The sequence below is a fragment of the Sorex araneus genome, chromosome 8 (assembly GCF_027595985.1).
Source record: "Sorex araneus isolate mSorAra2 chromosome 8, mSorAra2.pri, whole genome shotgun sequence".
Lineage (NCBI taxonomy): Eukaryota > Metazoa > Chordata > Mammalia > Eulipotyphla > Soricidae > Sorex > Sorex araneus.
The window spans coordinates 1,559,040-1,579,181 of record NC_073309.1 but is presented as its reverse complement, the minus strand read 5'-3'; the positions used below and the strand labels follow the sequence as shown (position 1 = coordinate 1,579,181).

The 20,142-nt window shown below is 67.2% G+C and overlaps 1 protein-coding gene across 2 annotated transcripts; it reads left to right on the top strand.

Annotated features, from left to right (window-relative positions):
- The first annotated feature begins 10,102 nt into the window (after positions 1-10,102).
- WFDC1 (WAP four-disulfide core domain 1) lies at positions 10,103-19,148 on the top strand. 2 transcript variants are annotated; one of them, XM_055145811.1, is made up of 7 exons: positions 10,543-10,873; positions 14,739-14,901; positions 16,004-16,087; positions 16,568-16,705; positions 17,012-17,041; positions 18,273-18,346; positions 18,891-19,148. In XM_055145811.1, the coding sequence occupies exons 1-6, from the start codon at positions 10,736-10,738 to the stop codon at positions 18,326-18,328; spliced, it is 609 nt and encodes a 202-aa protein (XP_055001786.1). In that variant the 5' UTR covers positions 10,543-10,735; the 3' UTR covers positions 18,329-18,346; positions 18,891-19,148. The 2 variants fall into 2 exon arrangements, with proteins under 2 accessions (XP_055001787.1, XP_055001786.1); XM_055145812.1 differs by lacking the exon at positions 16,004-16,087 and having other exon boundaries at positions 10,103-10,873.
- The last annotated feature ends 994 nt before the right edge of the window (positions 19,149-20,142 follow it).

Here is a 20,142-nt window from a genome sequence, read left to right as displayed (position 1 = left end):
TTAGAAAGCGAGAGAAATCCCACGATACCAACGGGGACGCCCGAGCGTTCGGAAATTACCCCGAAGACTGGCGCGGGCTCTGGGCGGAACACGGACCGTTAGTTATGGCAGCAATTGGTCGTGACGTGCTGTAATGAGGCAGCGGGACAGGGCAGCCCGTCCCTCCAGCCCGCACCTGACGCAGCCCATCACGGCTGACTGTCTTCCCGGCTGCAATTATTAACCGCCAGGGCTACTGGGCCGTGCGGGAGGGCGGCCCGACTGGGCTGGGATCTGAAATTGTGGTTAAGCATCGGGTGACTGCCCAGTCCCACCCCAGACCCCAGCTCAGCCTCCTCTGGGGTGGGGGAGGCTCACGCAGGCGACTTCCCCATCCCGCTCACCCCACAGGATGAATGACCGGGTCCCCAGCAGGCCAGTTTCTGGGGGCGGAGGTTGGAGTCCTATCAAATGGCCCCCTTGCTCAGGGGGAGGGCGGCGGGTGCCTGGTGCGGCCACGGGTATAACTCAAGGCCGGGAGCACCCTAGAAATTCGGAACAGGACCCCAGAGACCTGATTTCTCTCCCAGCCGTTGATGACTGAAAGCCTTGGCAGGTATGGTGTGAGCTTTTAACCCGCCGGGTCTCAGTCTTCCCATTTGTAAAATGGGCTTCATTGGATTGTCATTTTCTGCCTAGTGAAAGCATCTTTTTATTTTTTTAGGTTTGGGGGCACACCCAGCAAGGCTCTGGGGTCACCCCTGCTCTGCGCTCAGGAGTTACTCCTGGCAAGCTCAGGGGACCATATGGGGTGCTGGGGATGGAGCCCGTGCAGGCGCAGGCAAGGCAAGTCCCCTCCCCCCCCCCGTACATCTCCAGCCGGGGGAGGGCGTTCTTAAAGCCTACAGCTCAGTTTGACATAGGACTGGCAGCCTCAGAGCCCTGAGGGGTCTTACTGTTTCGAGGTCCGAGAGGTGGTGCGGAGGGGAGGGTGCTGGCCTTGCACGCGCGCAACCTGTGTCTGGCCTCCGGCACCACACCTGGGCCCCCAAACCCTGCCAGGGTGACCCATGAGCACAGAGCCAGGAGTAGGTCCTGAGCACAGAGAGGTGCCCCCCTAAATAAAAGAAAAAAATAAATGATGTAACTTAAGAAATGCTTCTGTGTTGGGCTGGGGAGGTGATGCGGGTGGCCCAGAGACCCTGCAGGCCTGGCACCAGCTGCCCCGAGAACCCGGGCCAAGTTCCACTGAGCTCAGTGAGCGCGCAGAGCCGGCCCTCCGCGCCCGGGGCCCAGGGGGGCTCGCCGATCGTCCCGGGGGGCGCGCATTTCTCAGGCAGTCCCGGGGGGGGGGCGAGACTCCCCAGTGCAGCCATCTGGGCAGGGGCACTCCGGACCACCCCCGACGACACCCAGCGCACCAGGCTGGGCCGTTCAAGGCGCCCCCAGCTCACAGCCGGGGGTGCTCGGGGACCCTGCAGTGCGGGGGCTGAACTCGGGGCGCGGGCGTCCACGGCGGCAGGGGCCTTTCCTGAGCGGTTTCCCGCCACGCCCAGGCACAACCCCCGGCCCCCACGAACGAAGGGCTCTGGGCTCCCCTGGCACAGCCACCGCCTGGCCCCGGGCGCACGAGGAGCCCTGCCACCGCCCCGGAGAGCCACCGCGAGGCGAGCCCGGGGGCCACCGGGGCCCCAGGCCCGCCTGGGCGGCGGAGGGGCCCGTGCGCCTCGTCCTCGCTGGCACCAGCGTCCCCCGCGCCCGAGTCACGAGGCTGCCCGAGAGGACAGTGCGGGTCTAGAACATTCCCCCGGCAGGAGCTTCCCTCGGCCAGGGCTGCCGCGGCGCTCACCAAGTGCAGGGGCGCAAACCCGCCTGCGCCCACGTGGGCGCGGGGCCCGGGAGACTGGGGGGGGGGGGGCGGGGTCAGCAGGGCTGGGACCGCACCGCGGGCAGGCTCCGTCCCGGTGGTCCCCGAGCTCAGCCCCTCCCCGCCCTGAAAGCCGCCTCCGCTCCTGTCCCGGGCCCTCGGCGGATATTCTGGCCGAGCGGTTTTATTAAATGGAATGGACCAGATGCTCCAAGGATTATATCACCCTCGTGGCCCGGTGACTCGGACAGCTTTCGGCCTTAATCAGTTTTCCGGCTGCCGCAGGCCCGAGAGATTTCATGACCTCACGCACCCAGTTCTTTTCCACGGAATATACACGGCCCCGAGGCAGGGCCGCGCGCGGGGCACGAAGACTACACTTCCCAGCCGCCCCTGCGGCAGGGCGCCGCCACGTGACGAGCCCCGGCCAATGGGAAGCCCCTGAGGCGCCGACGCGGCGGCATCAAGGTACCCGGAGAGCCACAGTCCTGGCGGTGCTCGCGGCAGCCCTGGCCGAGGGAATCGAACCGGGTCGGCCGCATGCAAGGCAAACACCCTACCCGCTGTGCTACTGCTCCAGCCCCCTGCCCCGGCTCCTAGTCCTGCCCACCTGCCGCCGCCTCCCGGTTCGGGCTCCAGAGCGACCCTCGTGCCACATGGGGAGAGGATGGGGTGCTCCGAACGCAGTCACCTCACCTGTTGGGGTGGACGGAGCTGCTGAGGCCCCCGGCTGTTGCTTCGGGTCCCTGTTATTCGGGGTTTCTGATATTTGGTTCTCTGTTATTGGGGTCTCTGTCGCAGCAGGCTAGCCTGGTTCCCCTTGATGAAGCAGGATGGACGGCGGCGAGTATGTACCCGCCCTGTCTATGAGCTGTTACTCCACCCTCCCACCCCCTACCAAAAAAAAAACCTAATAAACCAGGACTTGACAATCAGGGTGGCGATTTTTTCCTCCAAGGACGGGGCATTTGGCAACGTTTGGAGACCCTTACTGTGTCCTGATCCAGGAGTGAAGCGTGCACGGCCCTCTGGGTCAGGGCTGGGGGCCGTGTCTGCAGCGTGCACGTGCTCTCTGGGTGGGGGGGGGGGGCGTGTCTGCAGCCTGCACGTGCTCTCTGGGTGGGGGGCGTGTCTGCGGCGTGCACGTGCTCTCTGGGTGGGGGGGTGTCTGCAGCGTGCACGTGCTCTCTGGGTGGGTGGGGGGGGCGTGTCTGCAGCCTGCACGTGCTCTCTGGGTGGGGGGGCCGTGTCTGCAGCGTGCACGTGCTCTCTGGGTGAGGGGGGGGTGTCTGTAGCGTGCACGTGCTCTCTGGGTGGGGGCGTGTCTGGCGTGCACGTGTCCTCTGGGTCGGGCCGTGTCTGCAGCATGCACGTGCTCTCTGGGGGGGCGTGTCTGCAGCGTGCAAGTGCTCTCTGGGGTTGGGGGCGTGTGCATCATGCACGTGCTCTCTGGGGGGGCGTGTCTGCAGCGTGCCCTTGCTCTCTGGGGGGGGCATGTCTGCAGCATGCACGTGCTCTCTGGGTGGGGGGCGTGTCTGCAGCCTGCACGTGCTCTCTGGGGTTGGGGGCGTGTCTGCAGCCTGCACTGGTTCTCTGGGTGGGGGGCGCCCGGTCTGCAGCGTGCGCTCCCCTAGGCAGAGGCACTGTGGGGCAGGGTGTGGGCTGGGTTTTGTTTCTCTGGTACCAGTGAGGGAACTCGGCAGAGCGCACCTGCCAGGGTCAAGCCAGGGGGGTCTCGTGAAGGGGGGCCGTGATCATTCTGTCCCCCAGCACCCTGCAGCCCCTCCCCTCCAGCGTCCAGCAGTTTCTCTGCGCCCTGTGGCCATCCGCTCCGGGTGGGGGGCACTGGAGCCCCCCACGTTCCCGGGAGGAGCATTCGGGCCCAGCCGTGGGCTCAGCCTGGAGCGCTGGGGGTGCAGGGGAGCCGCAGGGAGAGGCGGGAGGGTGGAAGGGGCGGGGCGGCCTAGCCAGGACAGGACGGTCCCAAGCTGCCAGCGGCCGGCCTGGCCCTTCCGGAGGCTGCGGGCCTGGTGCAGGCGGGACAGCCCGGATGCCAAGGCTCACCCGGGCCGTTTCCTGTAGCCTCCGGCCTCCCTGCTGGGGAGCGGCCCAGAGGACAGGTCTGCGCCCCGGGTCCCCAAACACCCTCAGCACAGAGCCAGCTGTCGCCCCCGGCACTGCCAGGGTCCCCCTATTGCCACAACCAAGAAAGGGCCAGGATAGGGGGGAAGATGGTTGCGCCCATGGGCCGCCCGAGCCGGGCGCTTGGCTGGTCTGTAGCTCCAGCCCCACTTCCGACCCAGGACACGGCGTACTCTGCCTCAGTTTACACAAGAGGCAATGCAGGTGCAGAGCCCCTCCCCCATCGGGATCTGCAGCAGTGCGTGAATTTGGTGTGTGTTCCACACCTTCCCCCCCAGGCCAGCGGCTTCCTGCGCCCTCCTCCTGCCGCCCCAGCCCCCTTCACACCGCCTGCCTGGTGCTGGCCGCAGCCCCTGCCCGGCTCACCCCAGCCCTCCCACCCTCCCGCCGCCCCCCAGCCCTGGCCCTCGGTTGGACCAGGGACAGCTCCCAGCCCCGAGTCCTCATTAGGTGCTGGAACAATTGAGTGTTTTTATTGCACTGTGCTGGGCCCGGTGGTTTCTCTTCCAGGCCATTTGAAGCCCAGCTGCAGGCCATCGCGTTCAATCAGAGACAAAGGCGTCCCCGGAGGCCACTTGACAGGGGACATGAAGCTTAACCTTCTCCACAGCCCTGAAAACGGCTTCAAAGGACACTGGCTCTCATCTTCTCATCTCAGGCCAGGCCACTCCGGGGCGCGGAGGGGGGGCAGCCCCTATAAATCGACTGCAGGAAACAGAAAGGCTCTTTTTCTTTCTTTTTTCTTTTTCTTTTTGCTTTTCGGGCCCCACCCTGCGATGCTCCTGACTCTGCACTCAGGAATCGCTCCTGGTGGTGCTCAGGGGACCATACGGGTGCGGGTCTCGGCATCCCTCCCTGGCCCTCGTGCTGTGATCGGCCCGGAAGGCTCTCAAGACTTTTTCCTTTCCTGTAAGTTGTAAGTATTCGGGTTGCAGTTGCTCTCTAACTGTTCACCGGCCTGAATGTTATTAGAGTTTTGGACGTAAGATTCAGGAGGGTGCAGACAGGAGGCCCCACTCTGCATGTGGCCGCCCGCAGGAGGGACCCCTGAGCACCACCAGGTCTGGCCCCCAAAACAAACCAACGGCAACAAAGTTCAGAAAGCAGTTTGGGAGCCAGAGAGACAGATGAGGGCTCTGCCAGCTGTGCCGTGACGACTCTAGTTTAACCCTGGTAACGCAGAGTTTCCCTCCAGGTACTGGCCAGTGTGACTGAAGGGGTCCCCATCCCGCAGGGTCTGAGCACTCCTGCATCCTCGGGGGTCTGCAGGGCCCCACAATGACCCTCCACCACAGTGGTCCAAGAGGCCACATGGGAAGGACAGACTCAGGGGCTGGAGGCCGTCTTTATCTCCGACGGGGCGCAGAGCCCCCTCCCCGGTGCTGGTACACGTGACGGACCCCGTGCTGGAGCCTGGCCACCACGTCTGCGAACAAGCTGCTAAGTCAGGGTCGGGCTGGACGGTGGCTCGGGCCTCCGCGGGGTCATTAGCTAGGGCTGCTCGGGTGAGCTACAGCCCACCGGGAGGCCAGAGGCCGGGCGTGAAGGGCCTGTCGCTTGGCAACAAAAGTTCCTCTACAGAAGCCAGACAGCCGGCCCCGCCCACAGTGACCCGCCCTCACAACAGGCCCCGCCCATAGTGATACGCCCTCACGACAGGCCCCGCCCATGGTGACCCGCCCTCAGGAAGGCCCCGCCCACAGTGACACGCCCTCACGGAAGGCCCCGCCCAGTGACCCGCCCTCACAGCCAGCCCCGCCCACGGTGACCTGCCCTCAGGCCGGCCCCGCCCACGGTGACCCGCCCACGGTGACCCGCCCTCACAGACGGCCCCGCCCATGGTGACCCGCCCTCACAGCCAGGCCCGCCCACGGTGACCCGCCCTCACAGCCAGGCCCGCCCACGGTGACCGCCCTCACGGCCGGCCCCGCCCACGGTGACCCGCCCTCCTCAGCCGTCGTAAGGCCACTCTGTCGCCCGCTTGCTCTCACCCGTCCAGCCCACCCTCCCGCTCCGTCCTGCACCTGGCGCGTCGCCTCCTGCCTGACCCTCCTCACTCCTTCCACCGCCCGTCCCGCCGGCCACCATCCCCTCCCCGCAGCCTCACCCACACACCCGCCCCGTCCGTCCTTCCGTCCGTCCACCCCCGCGGACAGCTGAGCCCGGGTCACTCAGCTGCCGGCTGCTCGCCCGCCTCTCCTGGGCCTCCGTTTTGCTTCCTTTGCTCCCTCCCACCCCTGCCCGCTCCCCAGGCTGCGCCCCTGCTTCCCGTCCCCGGGGCGATCTCCCCCTTCACCCCCCCCCCCCGCCCCGCGGACCCCAGGCCGCCGCTCCCTCGGCCCCGTCTCCCTCGCTCAGGCGGGCGCTGGCCCTTTTCCTCCCCACCCAACACTCGGGCCTTTGCACAGCCGAGCGAGCAGAGGAATGAAAGCTGGGGGGCAGCGGGCGGGGTCTTGCTGTGACCCGCAAGGGGTGGGCCGCTCCGGGCACCCGGGTGCGGTGGTCCTGCCCCTCTCTGCAGACGCCTGCCGGCCGCGGCCTGCCCCAAGGTGCCGGGGTCCTGGTCTCTGGACCAAGAGGCCTGGCGCCCGCAGGGAGGAAGGGCGGGAGGAGGAGGAGGGTCCCTGGGGGGCTGCCCCGCAGAGCGCTTCAGGCCGGATGCCCGCCTCGCCCAGCACTGCCTCCGTTTCCCCTCCTGGGAAGTGCGGCTGAGACCCGGCCCCCAGTGTTGGAGTGGGGGCTTAGGAGACCCCCCAGTGCGGCCCGGCAGGGAGAGGGGCCGGCCGGTGCATCTCCTGCCCCCCAGGGAGAAGCCACCAAGCCGGACGTGAGTGTGGTGCAGGGGTGTGACCAGTCGCACAGGCTCCGGCCCGCGGCTCAGCCCCCAGAAAGGGCCCGCACCGCGGCCTCCCGGACACACGGACACGCGCTGACGGTGGTCTGGGCGGGCCCTGGCCGCGGGTGGCGCCCCCTGCAGGCCGGCCGGCGCCCCCGTGGGTTTCCATCCCTCCGTCCTGCCGCGGGCACGCAGATGTGCAGTGTTGCAACAATGTTGCAGTAAGGTTTACTAGACCGAGGCATTTAAGACATGCCCGCGAAAGAAATACACGTTTTCTGGGAGGATCACGTAACTGTCCGGAGTTGCTGTGCTGTGCCTGCCCAAGAGCAGCCTGTGCAGCCCCTTTTATTAACCAGGTGATGTTCCAACCAGTGATACTCAGCCAATAGGCAGAATATGCAAATTAACCTAGTCAGCGGAAACAGTATCAGGGTCAGGTGCACAGCGTCAGGAAAGCCCTTTGAAGTAACAGCAACAGGAAAACGATATTTACAGCCAAGCCTAGCTAGGCCTGAGGTTACGGGACGTTGTACATAACATGCAGGACAAAGCACAGCAGGGGCTGGACACAGGCGCCCTCTGAGAAGGGCCTGGCCCTGGGCGGGAAGTACCGCAGGGCCTTGGTGGGGCCGCTCGGCGATGCTCGTCAGTGAGGCTGTGACCCAGCGTGGCTGAGGTTTTGTTTGAACTGGCGACCTGCGATCAGTTCCCTGGGGGGCCCTACGGACGCGGCCCCTTGGCCACAGGAGAGCCCAGCCTGGGGGGCCTCCCGCGCTCCTGTGGGGTCCCTCAGGGTGGGGAGGGTGGGGTGAGGGCAGGTCCCCTGAGCCCCTGAACCCCTCTGTATGCTTTATTTTTAATTGACTCACCCTGAGATACAGTTACGAAGCTGTTCATGATGGGGTGTCAGTCAAACAGTGTTCCAACACCCGTCCCTCCACCAGGGCTCGAGTCTGCCACCATGTCCCCAGGGTCCCCCGACACCCACCACCCAGCCTGTCTCCATAGCAGGCAGGCACTTGCCTTCTCTGTCTCTCTGTCTCTGTCTCTCTGTCTCTGTCTCTCTGTGTCTCTGTCTGTCTCTGTGTCTCTGTCTCTGTTTCTGTCTCTATGTCTGTGTCTCTTTGTCTCTGTCTCTGTGTCTCTGTCTCTGTCTCTCTCCATCTCTGTCTCTCTGTCTTTGTCTCTCTCTCTGTCTCTTTATGTCTCTGTGTCTCTGTCTGTCTTTGTCTCTCTGTCTCTATCTCTGTCTCTCTGTCTCTGTCTCTGTCTCTCTGTCTCTGTCTCTCTGTCTCTGTCTCTGTCTGTCTCTGTGTCTCTGTCTCTCTGTCTGTCTCTCTGTCTCTGTGTCTCTGTCTGTCTCTGTCTCTCTGTCTCTGTCTCTCTGTCTTGTCTCTGTGTGTGTGTCTCTCTCTTCCCCCTTTCGGGCGCGATGGTCTGCAGTACGGGTACTGAGAGGCTGCCACGCCAGTTCCTTTACCCCTTTCAGCACTCGGTTCTTACCCAGAGTGACCATCCCCGGCTACCGCTGTCACAGTGGCCCGTCTCCGTCCCAGCCGCCTCTCCCCAGCCCCGGAGGCAGCTTCCTCCTGGCGCCTGTTTCCACTGTCCTTGGGTGTTATTCTCATACAATGTTTTTTTATTATCCCCAGATGAACGCAGCCGTCCTGTGTCGCCCCTCCCCCTGACTCTCGGGGTGGGGGCGGCGGACGGGGAGGCCACCCCCAGGCCACGGCAGCCAAGTTCCTGGGAAGTGGCAGTCCTGGGGGTGCAAAGCCAGCCTTGTGGAGAGCAGGCACTAAGGCCTGGTAAGACCCTCACCTGGCCAGCAGCAGACCCAGAGAAGCCCCCGCAGAAAGGAAAGGCCAGGAAAGGAATCCCAAAGACCACCCGAGCCAACCTCAGCAGCCGCGGGCTGTTACTGATAGAAGCCCGGCTGAGCACTGCTGAGTGTGGCCCGGAGACAGTCCAAAGTCCCGGACCCTGCGATTAGCGGAGAGGCTGAGGGAGGGCGGGGCGGCCCGTGGCTGGGGGTGAGGGGGCGCTGGGGACGGGGCCTGTGGCTGGGGGTGGCTATGGGCAGAAGTGGGGGCACTCGGGAGAGGGAAGAAGAGCATCTCAGCATTTGGGGGGGTTGGGGGGGGACTAGGGAGCCGGTGGGGAGGATTCTGTTCCTGGGCTCTGAGCCCCAAGTGCTCCTGCAGTCACAACTGATCCCCAGAACAGACCTAGGGGGCAGTGTCCAGCTTCGTGACCCATCGACAGATAAGGAAACTGAGGCACAGGCAGGCCACATGGCCTGTGTGCGGCACGGCCTGTGGCTGAGTGGCCTGAAAGACAAGGAGAAGGCAGTGGCACATCCAGGACCCTCCACAAGGGGGCGCGATTATTCCCCCCCAGAAAGGAAGAGAACGCAGGCTCTAGAACGTTCCAGAACGCAGGCTCAGGTCAGCAGCAGGCTGGACCTGGTTGAGGCCATGAGAATCCTAGGACAGTGGCTTTCAGGGACCTGCTCTGCAGGTCCTTCGGCCTGTCCCCCACCTCCGGCTGTACGTGGTTCTCAGCACCCACTTCTCGGTGGGGGGTACAGGGCACAGGCAGACAGGCCTGCAGCCCCTGGGCCCCAGCACGGCACAGGAGGGCCCCCTCGAGCTGAGGAGATGAGGGGCGGGGGCACCTTTGCGAGAGGGGGTCCCCCTGTGCAGTGAATGGCAGCACCACCCCTCACCCCTGCAGGCCTTCCGTGGATCTGCACGCGGCGGGGGGGGAGGGGGGGCTGAGGAGTGTGGGTGAGCCATGGGGAGTGGGTGGGGCCGGGTTGTGGGTGGGGCCAGGGTTGTGGGTGAGCCATGGGGAGTGGGTGGGCCCGGGCTGTGGGTGGGGCTGGGGGGTGCAGGCCCAAAGCGCTGAGGCGCGGGCTCACAGGCCCTGCACGCAGGCCAGGGCTCGGTCCCTGGACACTGCCGGGGAGCGTCCCAGGCACCAGGTGACGATAGTGCACAGGGAAGTGTGGCCACCCAAGCAGCAACACAGGACCCCCCCCTGCAAAAACCAAACAACGAAACAAAAGCCCATTGTGACCGACCAGGGTTCGACCCTCAGTACCGCCCATGGTCTCTGAGCACCCCAGGGGTTAGGGGGTTAGGGTTAGGGTTAGGGTTAGGGTTAGGGTCACAGCCAAAGCAGGATAGAGGCTGCGCAGGCAGCTGCCCGGGGCGGGCGGCGGCAGGGGACTGGGGTCCCATCACGTCATCTGCTCCGTGACTGCCCGAGCTGGACACGGGCCCTCTGTTCCCGCCGTGAAACGGGCATTAGAACGAGGGTGTCAGGGCGTAAAATCAGTAGAAGACAGGGGCTGGAGCCATAGCACAGCGGTAGGGCGTTTGCCTTGCACGCAGCCGACCCAGGTTCGAATCCCAGCATCCCATATGGTCCTCTGAGCACCGCCAGGGGTAATTCCTGAGTGCAGAGCCAGGAGTAACCCCTGTGCATTGCCGGGTGTGACCCAAAAAGAAAAAAAAAAATCAGTAGAAGACAGAAGCCCTGGCCAGACACGCTGGAGCTCCGGGCCCTGGCAGGGAGTGCCCAGTAGGGCGGGCACTGGCCAGCCCCGCTCCAAACAAGGCTGCGGCGGCAGGGAGCCCCCAGAGGCCCAGCCCCCGCAGCCCGCACCCTGGGGAGGGGACCCAGCCGTGAGGAAGTGCGCCTCATCCGGCCACGTCTCCCAGCCAGCGGGGCCCCCTCCCTCCGGCTGGACGTCTGGGTGAGAGCTCCGGGCCAGCTGTCACTGGCCGGCCACCCCCAGCCCAGCACTGACACCTGAAACCCAGGCCTGGCTGAGTGGCCAGGAGCCTAGCGGGGGCCGTGTCCACGTCTCGAGGGACCCCTCGCCCTGGGGCAGCGCGGAGATGTCTCTGTCCAGCCGTGTGCCCGGCCGCCGGCCAGTCCTCCGGACCCTGGGCTTCCTGCTGCTTCTCCTCCAAGCTGCTGCTGCCAGAAGTTTCTGGAAACAGGCGCTGCGTGAGGGACGGGCAGAGGAGTCCCACGTGAGTGCCCGAGTGGGCGCGCGGGGGGGGGGGGCCGGCCCAGTGAGAGGGTCTGTCCCCCTGAAGAGCAGGCGGGCAGGTCCCTCCGCGGCCCGGCACAAGGCTGTGGGCGGGTCCTGCATCTGCTCCTGCCAGCGCAGACTCGGGGTCCGGGGTGACCCAGGCCACAGCATGGGGCTGTTATTCCCCCAGGAGCCCGAGCAGCAGGGCTGGCTGTGGGCCCTGAGCCCAGCCCTCAGGGCCGCAGGGTCACGTTGGGGCGACAGCGAGGCCATGGACGCGCATGTGGGACCTGCGGGTAGCTGCATGGAAGGTGCTGGCCCTGCACCCACGTGGTCCCCGAGCCCGGCCGGGAGTGATGATTCAGCGCAGGGCCAGGAGCAAGCCCTGAACACCGCCAGGTCTGCGAAATAATAAACTCATGTCCGAGCCAGCACTGGGTCTGAGTCCAGACTCCCCCGCTGTGTGCCCTTGGGCAAGTTGCTTGACCTCTCTGAGCACTGGTGCTGGAGAAGGGCAGGGATTCTCCAGCAGTCATTGTTCACCCTGGTAGATGACACCAACCAAGAGTGGGGGGAGGGGCTGTAGGCGGAGCCCCGTGGGGAGGGTGCTTGCCCTGCAGACCCGGGCCCAGTCCTCAGCACCCCATGGGGACCCCGAGCCCCGAGTGATTCCTGCGACAGAGCCGACAGAGCCGGGAGCCAGCCTGAGCGTCGCCGGGTCGCGGGGTGCGGCCCCGAGCAAGGATGAGGAGAGCCCAGCGCTGGGGCGGGCGGCGGGAGGGGCAGTGCTGGGGACAGGGGGTCCTGGGAGGGGGCGCAGACACCATCCCTGCGCGCCGGGCACGGCCGGGCGTCCTGTGAGTGCCCCCTGGACGCAGGCTCTGAACCAGCTCTGGGGTCAGTAGAGCCAGGTCTGGGGGTCCCCAAACGCCCACCGACCCCGAGGCCTGACCACGCCCCCAGCCGCGCAGCCCCGCCCACGGCCGCCCTCAGCCGCTGGTCCCTCCCTGCAGGTGCCTCTGGGCTCCCGGATCCCGGCGCCCTTGAGGAAGGGGCTGCCGGCCGGCCAGGTCAGGGGCCTCCCTGCCTCTCGGAGAGGAGATGGTTTGTTTAGGGGGCCTGACAGTGCTCGGGGGCACTCCTGGAGGGGCCGTTGGTTGGGTGCGGGCGAGTGCCCCGCTGTGCCCTGCGCCAGCCCCACTGAGTGATGTGCAGGGAAACCAGCGGGAGATGGCGTCCTGGGGGTCGCCCGCCCCTTGGGGGCTCCCGTTCATCGTGGCTGTGCTGGGGGCCGAGCCCTCTGGCCTGTCCGGTGGGCAGCGGGGGGACGCAGGGCTGTCCTGGCACGGCCGGCCTGGGGACCGTGCAGGGCCGCAGGGTCAGAGAATTAGTGGTGCTGAGCCTTGCAGGTAGTAGCAGAAAGCATGGAAAGTTCTAGAAGACCCAGAATGCACAGCAGTGGTGTGGGAGGCCCGCGGGCGGGAGGAGCCGTGGGCGCAGGCTCTGGGCAGGCCCTGAGGTGGGGGCCCAGCCGCGGCCTCTGTCCACGTCCCAGGATGCCCTGTGCCTCGGCACAGCGCTGGCTCCACACCGGAAGGCCGGCTGGGGGCTTTATTGGTCTGGCGGTGAAGCCTCTGGAACATTCCAGAGAAGGCCGGAATCTTCCTTCTCCTTTCATGGCCAGGTCTCTGGCGGAAAGGATGTTTACGGGCGGAAAGGCGGAGCGCGGGGCCCTTCCAGGAAGCCTCGGCCCCTCCTGTCTAACGCACTCACTCCCCGAGCGAGACGCCGCGCCCGGCCCCGGGGACCCAGCTATGCGCCCGCCCTGTCCAGGCTGAGACTGTGGCCGCAGCTCCGCGCGCCTGCCGGGGGCTTCTACCTGGCCCGGGTTGGGCCCTGGGCCCTGTGCCTCAGTGGACCAAGCCAGACTTGCCCACAAGCACCCCGCACGGGTTCTCTTCCCACAGTGCTCCCAGGGCCCTGCAGGGCGGAGCCCAGAGCTGACCACAGTGTGTGCGGTCCCTGTGGGCTGGGAGGGGCCTGTCCAGTGAGGCGGGGTGCGGGGGCCACGCTAGTACTCCTCGTCGGGGAGGAAGAGAGAAGGTGGCTCCTTGGGCTCTGGGGCCCCGGAGGGTGTGGCCATGCAGTGGCGGGGGACCCTCCCCTGCATGTCCACTCGGGCTCGGGGCTGGCTGGAGGCGCGGGGGAGGGGCAGGAGGTGTATGTGGGGGGAGGCGGCCGTGGCCTGAGTTGGGGCTGACCCCCACTTCCCCAGGCTGGGGAGAAGCCGCAGGACCGGGCTGGAGGGCAGGACTGGGCAGGTCCAGGCCTCAGTGTCCGCCCGCAAAGCTGTGACCGCAGCACAGACCCTGGCTTGTGTGGCCCAGGGTCCCCGAGGCCAGGCTGGCCGGCAGGGCAGGGCGGTGAGAGAGGGGCGGGGGTGCGGGCCAGCGCTGGCCTGGCCGCAGGCAGGGCTGACTGTGGGCCTTGAGCCATCCAGGGAGGCTGCCCGGGTTATTTGCTTCCTGTCCGGCCGTCCTGTCTCAGACCCAGGGCGCACCCGGACCTCCGGGGCCTCTGGCTCTCTGCAAACTGCAGGTGGGACGCGGGCCCTGTCCACAGCGAGGCCGCCTCCTCGGGGCCCGGGCCCCCACGCTCCTCTGCCCACGGGACAGTACCAGAGTCCCGCCAGCGCCCGCGGGGCTCCCTCCGCTCATCCCGAGGAAACCAACTAAGAGCTTCAGGCAAGACGAGGGCTCCTGGGCATGGCCAGCGGGCGTCGCGCTCAGGCTGGCGGGGAGAGTCCCCGTCTGCCTGCCGGGGCAGATGACCCAAGTGAGTCTTGAGGACCGTCCCCGACCGGCTGGGGGACAGCTCAGCCACCTGTGGGCCCCGGCTCTGAGCACGGCCACGAGTAAACCCTGAGCACCGCTGGGTGTGGCTGGACAGCCCCAAGATGGAGTTTTCTGGGAAGATCAGGTGGGGGCCACACTCGCCAGACCGGCCCTCCCTCCACTCCGCGCTGGACCCGGCACCCCATGGCCGTTCTCAGGGGCCTGGCGCCACCTGCAGGGCGCCATGAGCAGTGCATGCACCAGCCCTCCTGGGCAGCGCGGGGGTCTTGGCTTGCACTTGGAAGTGACCTTACACGTCACAGAAGTAGTTCCTGTGCTGGGGACCCCCTTGGGCCATTCTCTGCCCAGCAGTGCTGTGCTGTCTGGCTGTGGTGCCCGGGGGTCCACCAGGCCTCTAGCCAGCGGGGCTCGGGGTGGTGTCGGGGGGGGTCCTGCTCCCCAGATTCTGGCTGCCTGGCTGTGAGCTAGAGGCGCCCGTGCACCCTGCTGTGTCCTCCAGGCACTGCCTCCCCACTGCTGCGCTGACGAGGCGCCCATGAGATGGGGGACTTCTGGGCACACGCACAAGTCACGCGTGGGCAGGAGCACATGCAGATTGAGGCGTGTGTGCATGTGTAGGTCACGCGTGGGCAGGAGCACATGCAGATGGAGGCGTGTGTGCATGTGTAGGTCACGCATGGGCAGGAGCACATGCAGAGAGAGGTGTGTGTGTGTGCAGGTAACAAGAGGAGCACGTGCAGATAAGAGGTGAGCGTGCATGTGTAGGTCACGTGTGGGTAGGAGCATGTGCAGATAAGAGTCTTGTGTGTGTAGGTCATGCATGGACAGGAGAGCATGCAGAGAGGCGTGTGTGCGCGTGTGCAGCGGGACACTCAGCTGTCCAGGACAGCCCCAAGGCCCCACCCCTCCAGGCCCCGGGGCTCTCTCGGCTGGGCTGTCCCGAGAGAAACAGCATCTGTGGGAGCCCAGGACGGGGCCACTGAGTCCAGCGCTGCCCTGCGCCCACAGGACGAGCCTCACGCTGACCAGTGCCCGCCACCCCCGCAGTCCCTGCCCGAGGGCGCCTGCCAGGCCGAGCGCTGTCAGGCGGATGCCGAGTGCCCCCGGCCCCAAGGCTGCTGCTACAACGGCTGTGTCTTCACCTGCCTGGAGACCGTGCCGGACCCCCCAGGTGGGCCCCAGGGCAGGGGATGGGTGGGTACGGGAAGGGCCCAGCCTGCCCTTGAACCCAGCGGGCATCCGGGATGTTCTGCGCCTGCTGGGGGTGCTCTGCCTCTGAGGGTGGGGGTCTGGGTGACTTCCCTCCCCCCAAAGTGCCCTCTCCAAGAGGCAGTGGGGGAGTCTGGGGAATTTCTCACTAACCCCCCACAGCTTTGTTTGTTTCCCCCGAAACGCTGGAGCTGGGGGCTGGCCCACATACCTCATTTAATGCTCACAGGCTCCAGGGGGTCACCTGGCAGTGCTGAAGGTCCACCCCACTCTGTGCTCTGGGGCCACTCCGGGAGTGCTCAGGGCACACGGGCTTCCCACCTGCAAAGCAGCCCCCAGCCCTGCTTCTGAGCTGAGCCGCCGCCCAGGGTCACACACAGCTGGAGTGTGGAGAACTGTCCGCTGCCTTTGCCCCCCGTGCAGGGAGGCCCCCTGGGGGTCTCCCAACGCCAAACAGCTCGCAGCCCGGCGCCTCCAGAGAGGAAAGAGCCCCCGATAGATGCGGGGACCCAACGGAGCTGGGTGAAGACCCCGCCCCGCCTGCCGCTTCCAGAACACTTCCGGGGCCCGTCCTCAGCCCCTCGGGGTCCTCCAGGGCGGCCCTGACCGGCGGGGCCCGGGTCCGAGGGCGGGTGCTGAGCTGCGGGCGGGCCCGGCCACCTTCCCGCGCGTCCCGAGCAGCAGAGCCAGGACCGCCCCGGGCGCCGGGTGCGGCCCCAAACCTCAACAGACAAGAGTGAGTGTCGCGAAGTCTCACTCCAGCCACGACAACAGACGCCCACAGGGCCAGGGCGGCGGCGTCCCGGGCCGCAGGACGCAGGTGCCCGGCCGGCAACTCCACCTGCCCGAGGGAGCCGGTGGGGGCGGGCCGGAAGCGCGTCCCACCTGTCCTCGCGCCCATTGGCCAGAGCAGGTCACGTGGCCACACTGGCTGCAAGGGAGTCTGGGAGTTGTAGTCTCCCGTTGGGTCGCCCAGCGCCCTGCTGGGAGGGGTGACCCAGGCAGGAGCCCCTCACACCCCTGAGACCCGTGAGGTGGGCCTCGACTTACCCTGTGCTCGTTAGTCATAGACTGGCTGGTGCAGCCGAAACCTCGATTTCCCGGCGGGAACGGCTGGCTGGTGGATGGGCCGGAGGTGGCACTGCCAGGTACGGCGGCCCCTCCTCAGTCCCTGGGCAAGAGAGGCCCGGACCCAGCCCGGGGAGCCCCCAGACCCGCCCAGGGGGGCCTGGTGTGAGGGACGGGGCTCCCTCCCGGGCTGGGCTTCGCGGCCCCAGCGGGGCGGCCTGCGGTGCAGGTGTGCGCTGACCACTGGGCTCACCACGATGGCCATGGGGTGCAGCAGTGAAGGGGTGGGGGGCTACAGGCGTGAGGATGCGCATGGTGCGTGCATGTGTGTGCTTGTAGGTGTGTGTCTGGGAGGGAGGTGTGCACGTGCGTGTAGCTGTAGGCACGTGCGGCCGTGGGGGGGCGGGGGGGCACGGGGTATGTGCTTGCATGTCCAGCGTGTGGACCTGTGTGCTGGGGTGTGTGGCCTGACCCTCGCATGCCTGCGCTGGCGTGGCCTTGGGTTGCGTGTGTGAGCGTGTGCACCCACGGACACATGCAGAGGGGCCGTGTCCCCACAGTCTTGGTCTGCAGCACCACGGAGGACGGGGACGAGCCGCTGCGCTGCCCCTCGGGCTACGAGTGCCACATCCTGAGCCCCGGCGATGCGGCCCAGGGGGTCCCCAACCGCGGGCAGTGCGTGCAGCAGCAGCAGCCAGGTGAGCGCCCCGCCTCGCGGGGAGAAGCCCCGCCCCCTCCTCCCGGAAGCCCCGCCCCCGCCTCAAGGAGAGAGACGCCCCCTCCCCCCAGTTGCTTCAAATCCCCCAGCGGCTACTTTGTGGTGCTCTGGGGTCAAATAATATTTTAAATCAGCCACAGTATCACATGCCACAGAGCTAGTCCCTAGAAAACTCTACCCATGCTCGGGAGAGGACAGGAACAATGCAGATGTCTCCTTGGCCCCTGGGGGTCGCTGGTGGCCTGACCCTCTCCCTGGGGGCTCTTCCCTCCCACTTGTCTTCCAGATGCTGGTGAGCAGTCCTGGGAGACCCTGGGTAAGAGGCGAAGGCCCGAGGCAGAGGAGAGGACACCCCCAGGGCGGTCCCGCTGTGAATGGCCCTGGTCCTGGCGCCCAAGGCGGCAGGAATGTGTGCAGAGGACAAGGGGGGCAGAGGCCCACTGAGGGTGGAGGGCGGGGGCGGGGGCTGAGAAGGCAGAGGCAGCGCCTGGCAAGGCTCTGAGCCTGCTCCGTGCCCTGCGTCACTCAGGGGACGGAAACACAGCAGACACCCCGTCCCAGCTGGACTGCTGCCGTCACACCATCCATCTTCCCGTGCACGCGTGTCCCCCATCCATCTTCCCGTGCACGCGTGTCCCCCCCATCCATCTTCCCGTGCACGCGTGTCCCCCATCCATCTTCCCGTGCACGCGTGTCCCCCCATCCATCTTCCCGTGCACGCGTGTCCCCCCATCCATCTTCCCGTGCACGCGTGTCCCCCCCAGTCTCCGTCCGTCATTGGTGCATACATTCCTCTCTGTCCCCCAGCTCGCTGTCCATCTGGCATCCGTGCATACAGGCATCTCTGCCCCCTGTGTCCACGCATCGTCCGTCCATCCATTCATCCGCGCACTTTCCTCTCTGTCCGCCCACCTCACCCCTGCATGGCCCTACACGGGGAGCCGGCAGAGCAGGGCCCGGAGCCGTGACAGCGGGAGGGGCTGGCCTTGCGGGGCGGGCCTGGGTCTGATCCCGGCATCCCTAGGGCTCCCCAAGCACCTCCTGGGGAATCCCTGAGCACAGAGCTGGGAGTAACACTGAGCACTCCGGTGCCGCCCTGACAGTGAAAGTGTCAGAACCTCTGGATCAGCCTATTGACCACACATTGCTGTGAGTCACACACAGCTGTCGGTCACAACAGCTGTCGACCACACGGCTATTGACCACACAGCTGTCGGTCACACACGGCTGTCGGTCACGCACAGCCCTTTCCTCTGTGCTGGCAGGTGCGCGTGGCCCGGCCAGTACCGCCCACGCCTGACATCAGGCTGGATATTCAGGGCTCAGGAGCCCCCGTGGACTGCAGTGGCCATCGGAGCCACTCGCAGGAGGGGGTCTTGAAGCCCACCGGGAAGGAACAGAGAGGGCAGAGGAGCAGCTGGAGGCACAGGGGTGGGGGCGGGGTGGGCCCAGGCCCCAGGGTGCCCTTGCTGGCCGCATCTGTTGGCTGAGGTGGCCATGCGCACGGGCCGGGCGGGTGCCTGGCCCTGACCGGCAGTTTCCTGCAGACCGCGCCCCCGAGGATGTGTCAGACAGGGCCCGGGGCCCCCGGGGGCCCACCTAAGGACGCCACGGCTGGCAGGTAGGTGGGCAGCTGCAGCCACTGCGCCAGGGGGCCCGGGAGCTGGAAGCACCAGCCAGGAGCGGGAGGGGGCCGGGCTCTCCCGCGGGGCCTTCAGCCCCTTGTTGCCCCAGAAGGACGTATGGGGGCGGTGCTGCCCGCTCAGCATCTGAGGAGCTGGCATGCCCGTGGGGGCCCAGGCGGGACCCCCGAGCCCCTCAGGGTGCTGTGTGCTGGCCGGCCCGGCAGGCCCAGACTCGGGAGCCAGAGCCTGAGTCGCCAGGAGAGTGGGGAACGTGCGCTGGTGCCCGCCCCTCTCACCTGCTGGGCGGCGGCTGGGGGACCCCGGGACTGGGCAGAGCTGCCCGCACCCTGTCCACCCGGCATCCCGGCCAGTGACTTCCACCGGCCAGACTGTTTCTTCGTCCAGCACATGGGAGGGGGTGGGAAGGAGCAAAATCCACAGCCTGGACCCGAGGGCGAGGGGTGCCCCCTGGGGCCTGGCAGCTGGGGCTCCTGGGGGGCCTCCCGCCTCCTTTCACCCCTCTTGGCTTCCTTCCCTCAGCACCCGGAGCAGCCAGTGAGGGGACGGACCCAGGACCCGGAGGACGGGGCAAGCAGCGTCTGGCCCTGCAGCCCGGGGCCTCCCCCCAGCTGGCCTCGCCCCTCCCCCCAGGACGCAGATACCCCCTCCCCCAGCAGGGGGGTGGGAGGGGGAGGGGGCCACATGCCCCCAAGGCCAGGGCCCCGCCCAGCCGCGGCTCAGCCCTGCAGCGGCCTCCCCCACTCCGTGCATCCACAATAAATCTCACGCGGAGCTGGACCTGCGTGTCCCTGCTCACGTGTCCTCACCAACGCCCTGCGCCCACCACGGACCCCCTGGCACACCTGGTGGGGGGTGTGGGTTGCTGGGACGGAGCCTGGGCGGGAGGAGGGAAGTGGGCGGGTGGGAAGTCGGGGGGGGGGGGGGGCCCCCCCCTGCAGTCTGCCCGGTTGGTGTCCGAGGCTGCCAGGACTGGGACAGCTGCGTGTCCTTCTGCTACTGCCCCCCGTGGCCACGGCTCACAGGCGAGGGGCCGCATAAGGGCCCCCGCCCCCCACGTAAGGGGACAAGGGCTGCCCTGAGTGAGGGACGGCGCCAAGCCCAGGGCACCCCCCCTCCAGCCCCGCCCCCACCCCCACGTGCACAGGGAGAGTCAGGCAAGCAACTGGGCCCAATCGAAACTGAGGACAGTGAAGGGGCAGTCACAGAAGGGCTTCCTGGAGGCGGTGATGCAATATCTGCTCAGTCCGGGGAAGGTTTGCGTGTAAGGGAGCGCTCCGGGTGAGGCCGCGCCTGAAACTTGGCACCGTTCGCACTCATGCCGTGTGGGCGGCTGCCCTGCCTGGAGCTGTAAGACACCGCGTCACCCACGGGGTCCAGGAATGTCAGTGCCACCACCTCCCCCGCGCCTGAGAACCAGCACCGGCTCCAGACGCGGCCCAGCCCCCACTGGGCATTCCCTGCGGCCCCAGCAGACCCCGCGGTCCCCCTGACTCAGTGCTCCCTTCCCGGCAGCCCCGGCCCCGCAGGGTCCCGAGGTTGGAGGGGGCGGGGTCTGGGTCACCGCTCTGCCCGGCACGGTGCGCCTTGGGGAGGTCGCGACGGTGGAAGCTTCCAGCACGAGCAGACGCCCGCCTCCGGGGAACCCCCGAGTCACCGCACCCCGGGGACGCGGCCGAGCCGGGGAAAGCCTGGAGACAGGCCGAGCCCGGGTCCGAGCGGGAAGGCGGCTGGGGGCAGCGGAGCGCACGGCGGGCGCGGGGCGGGAGGCGGT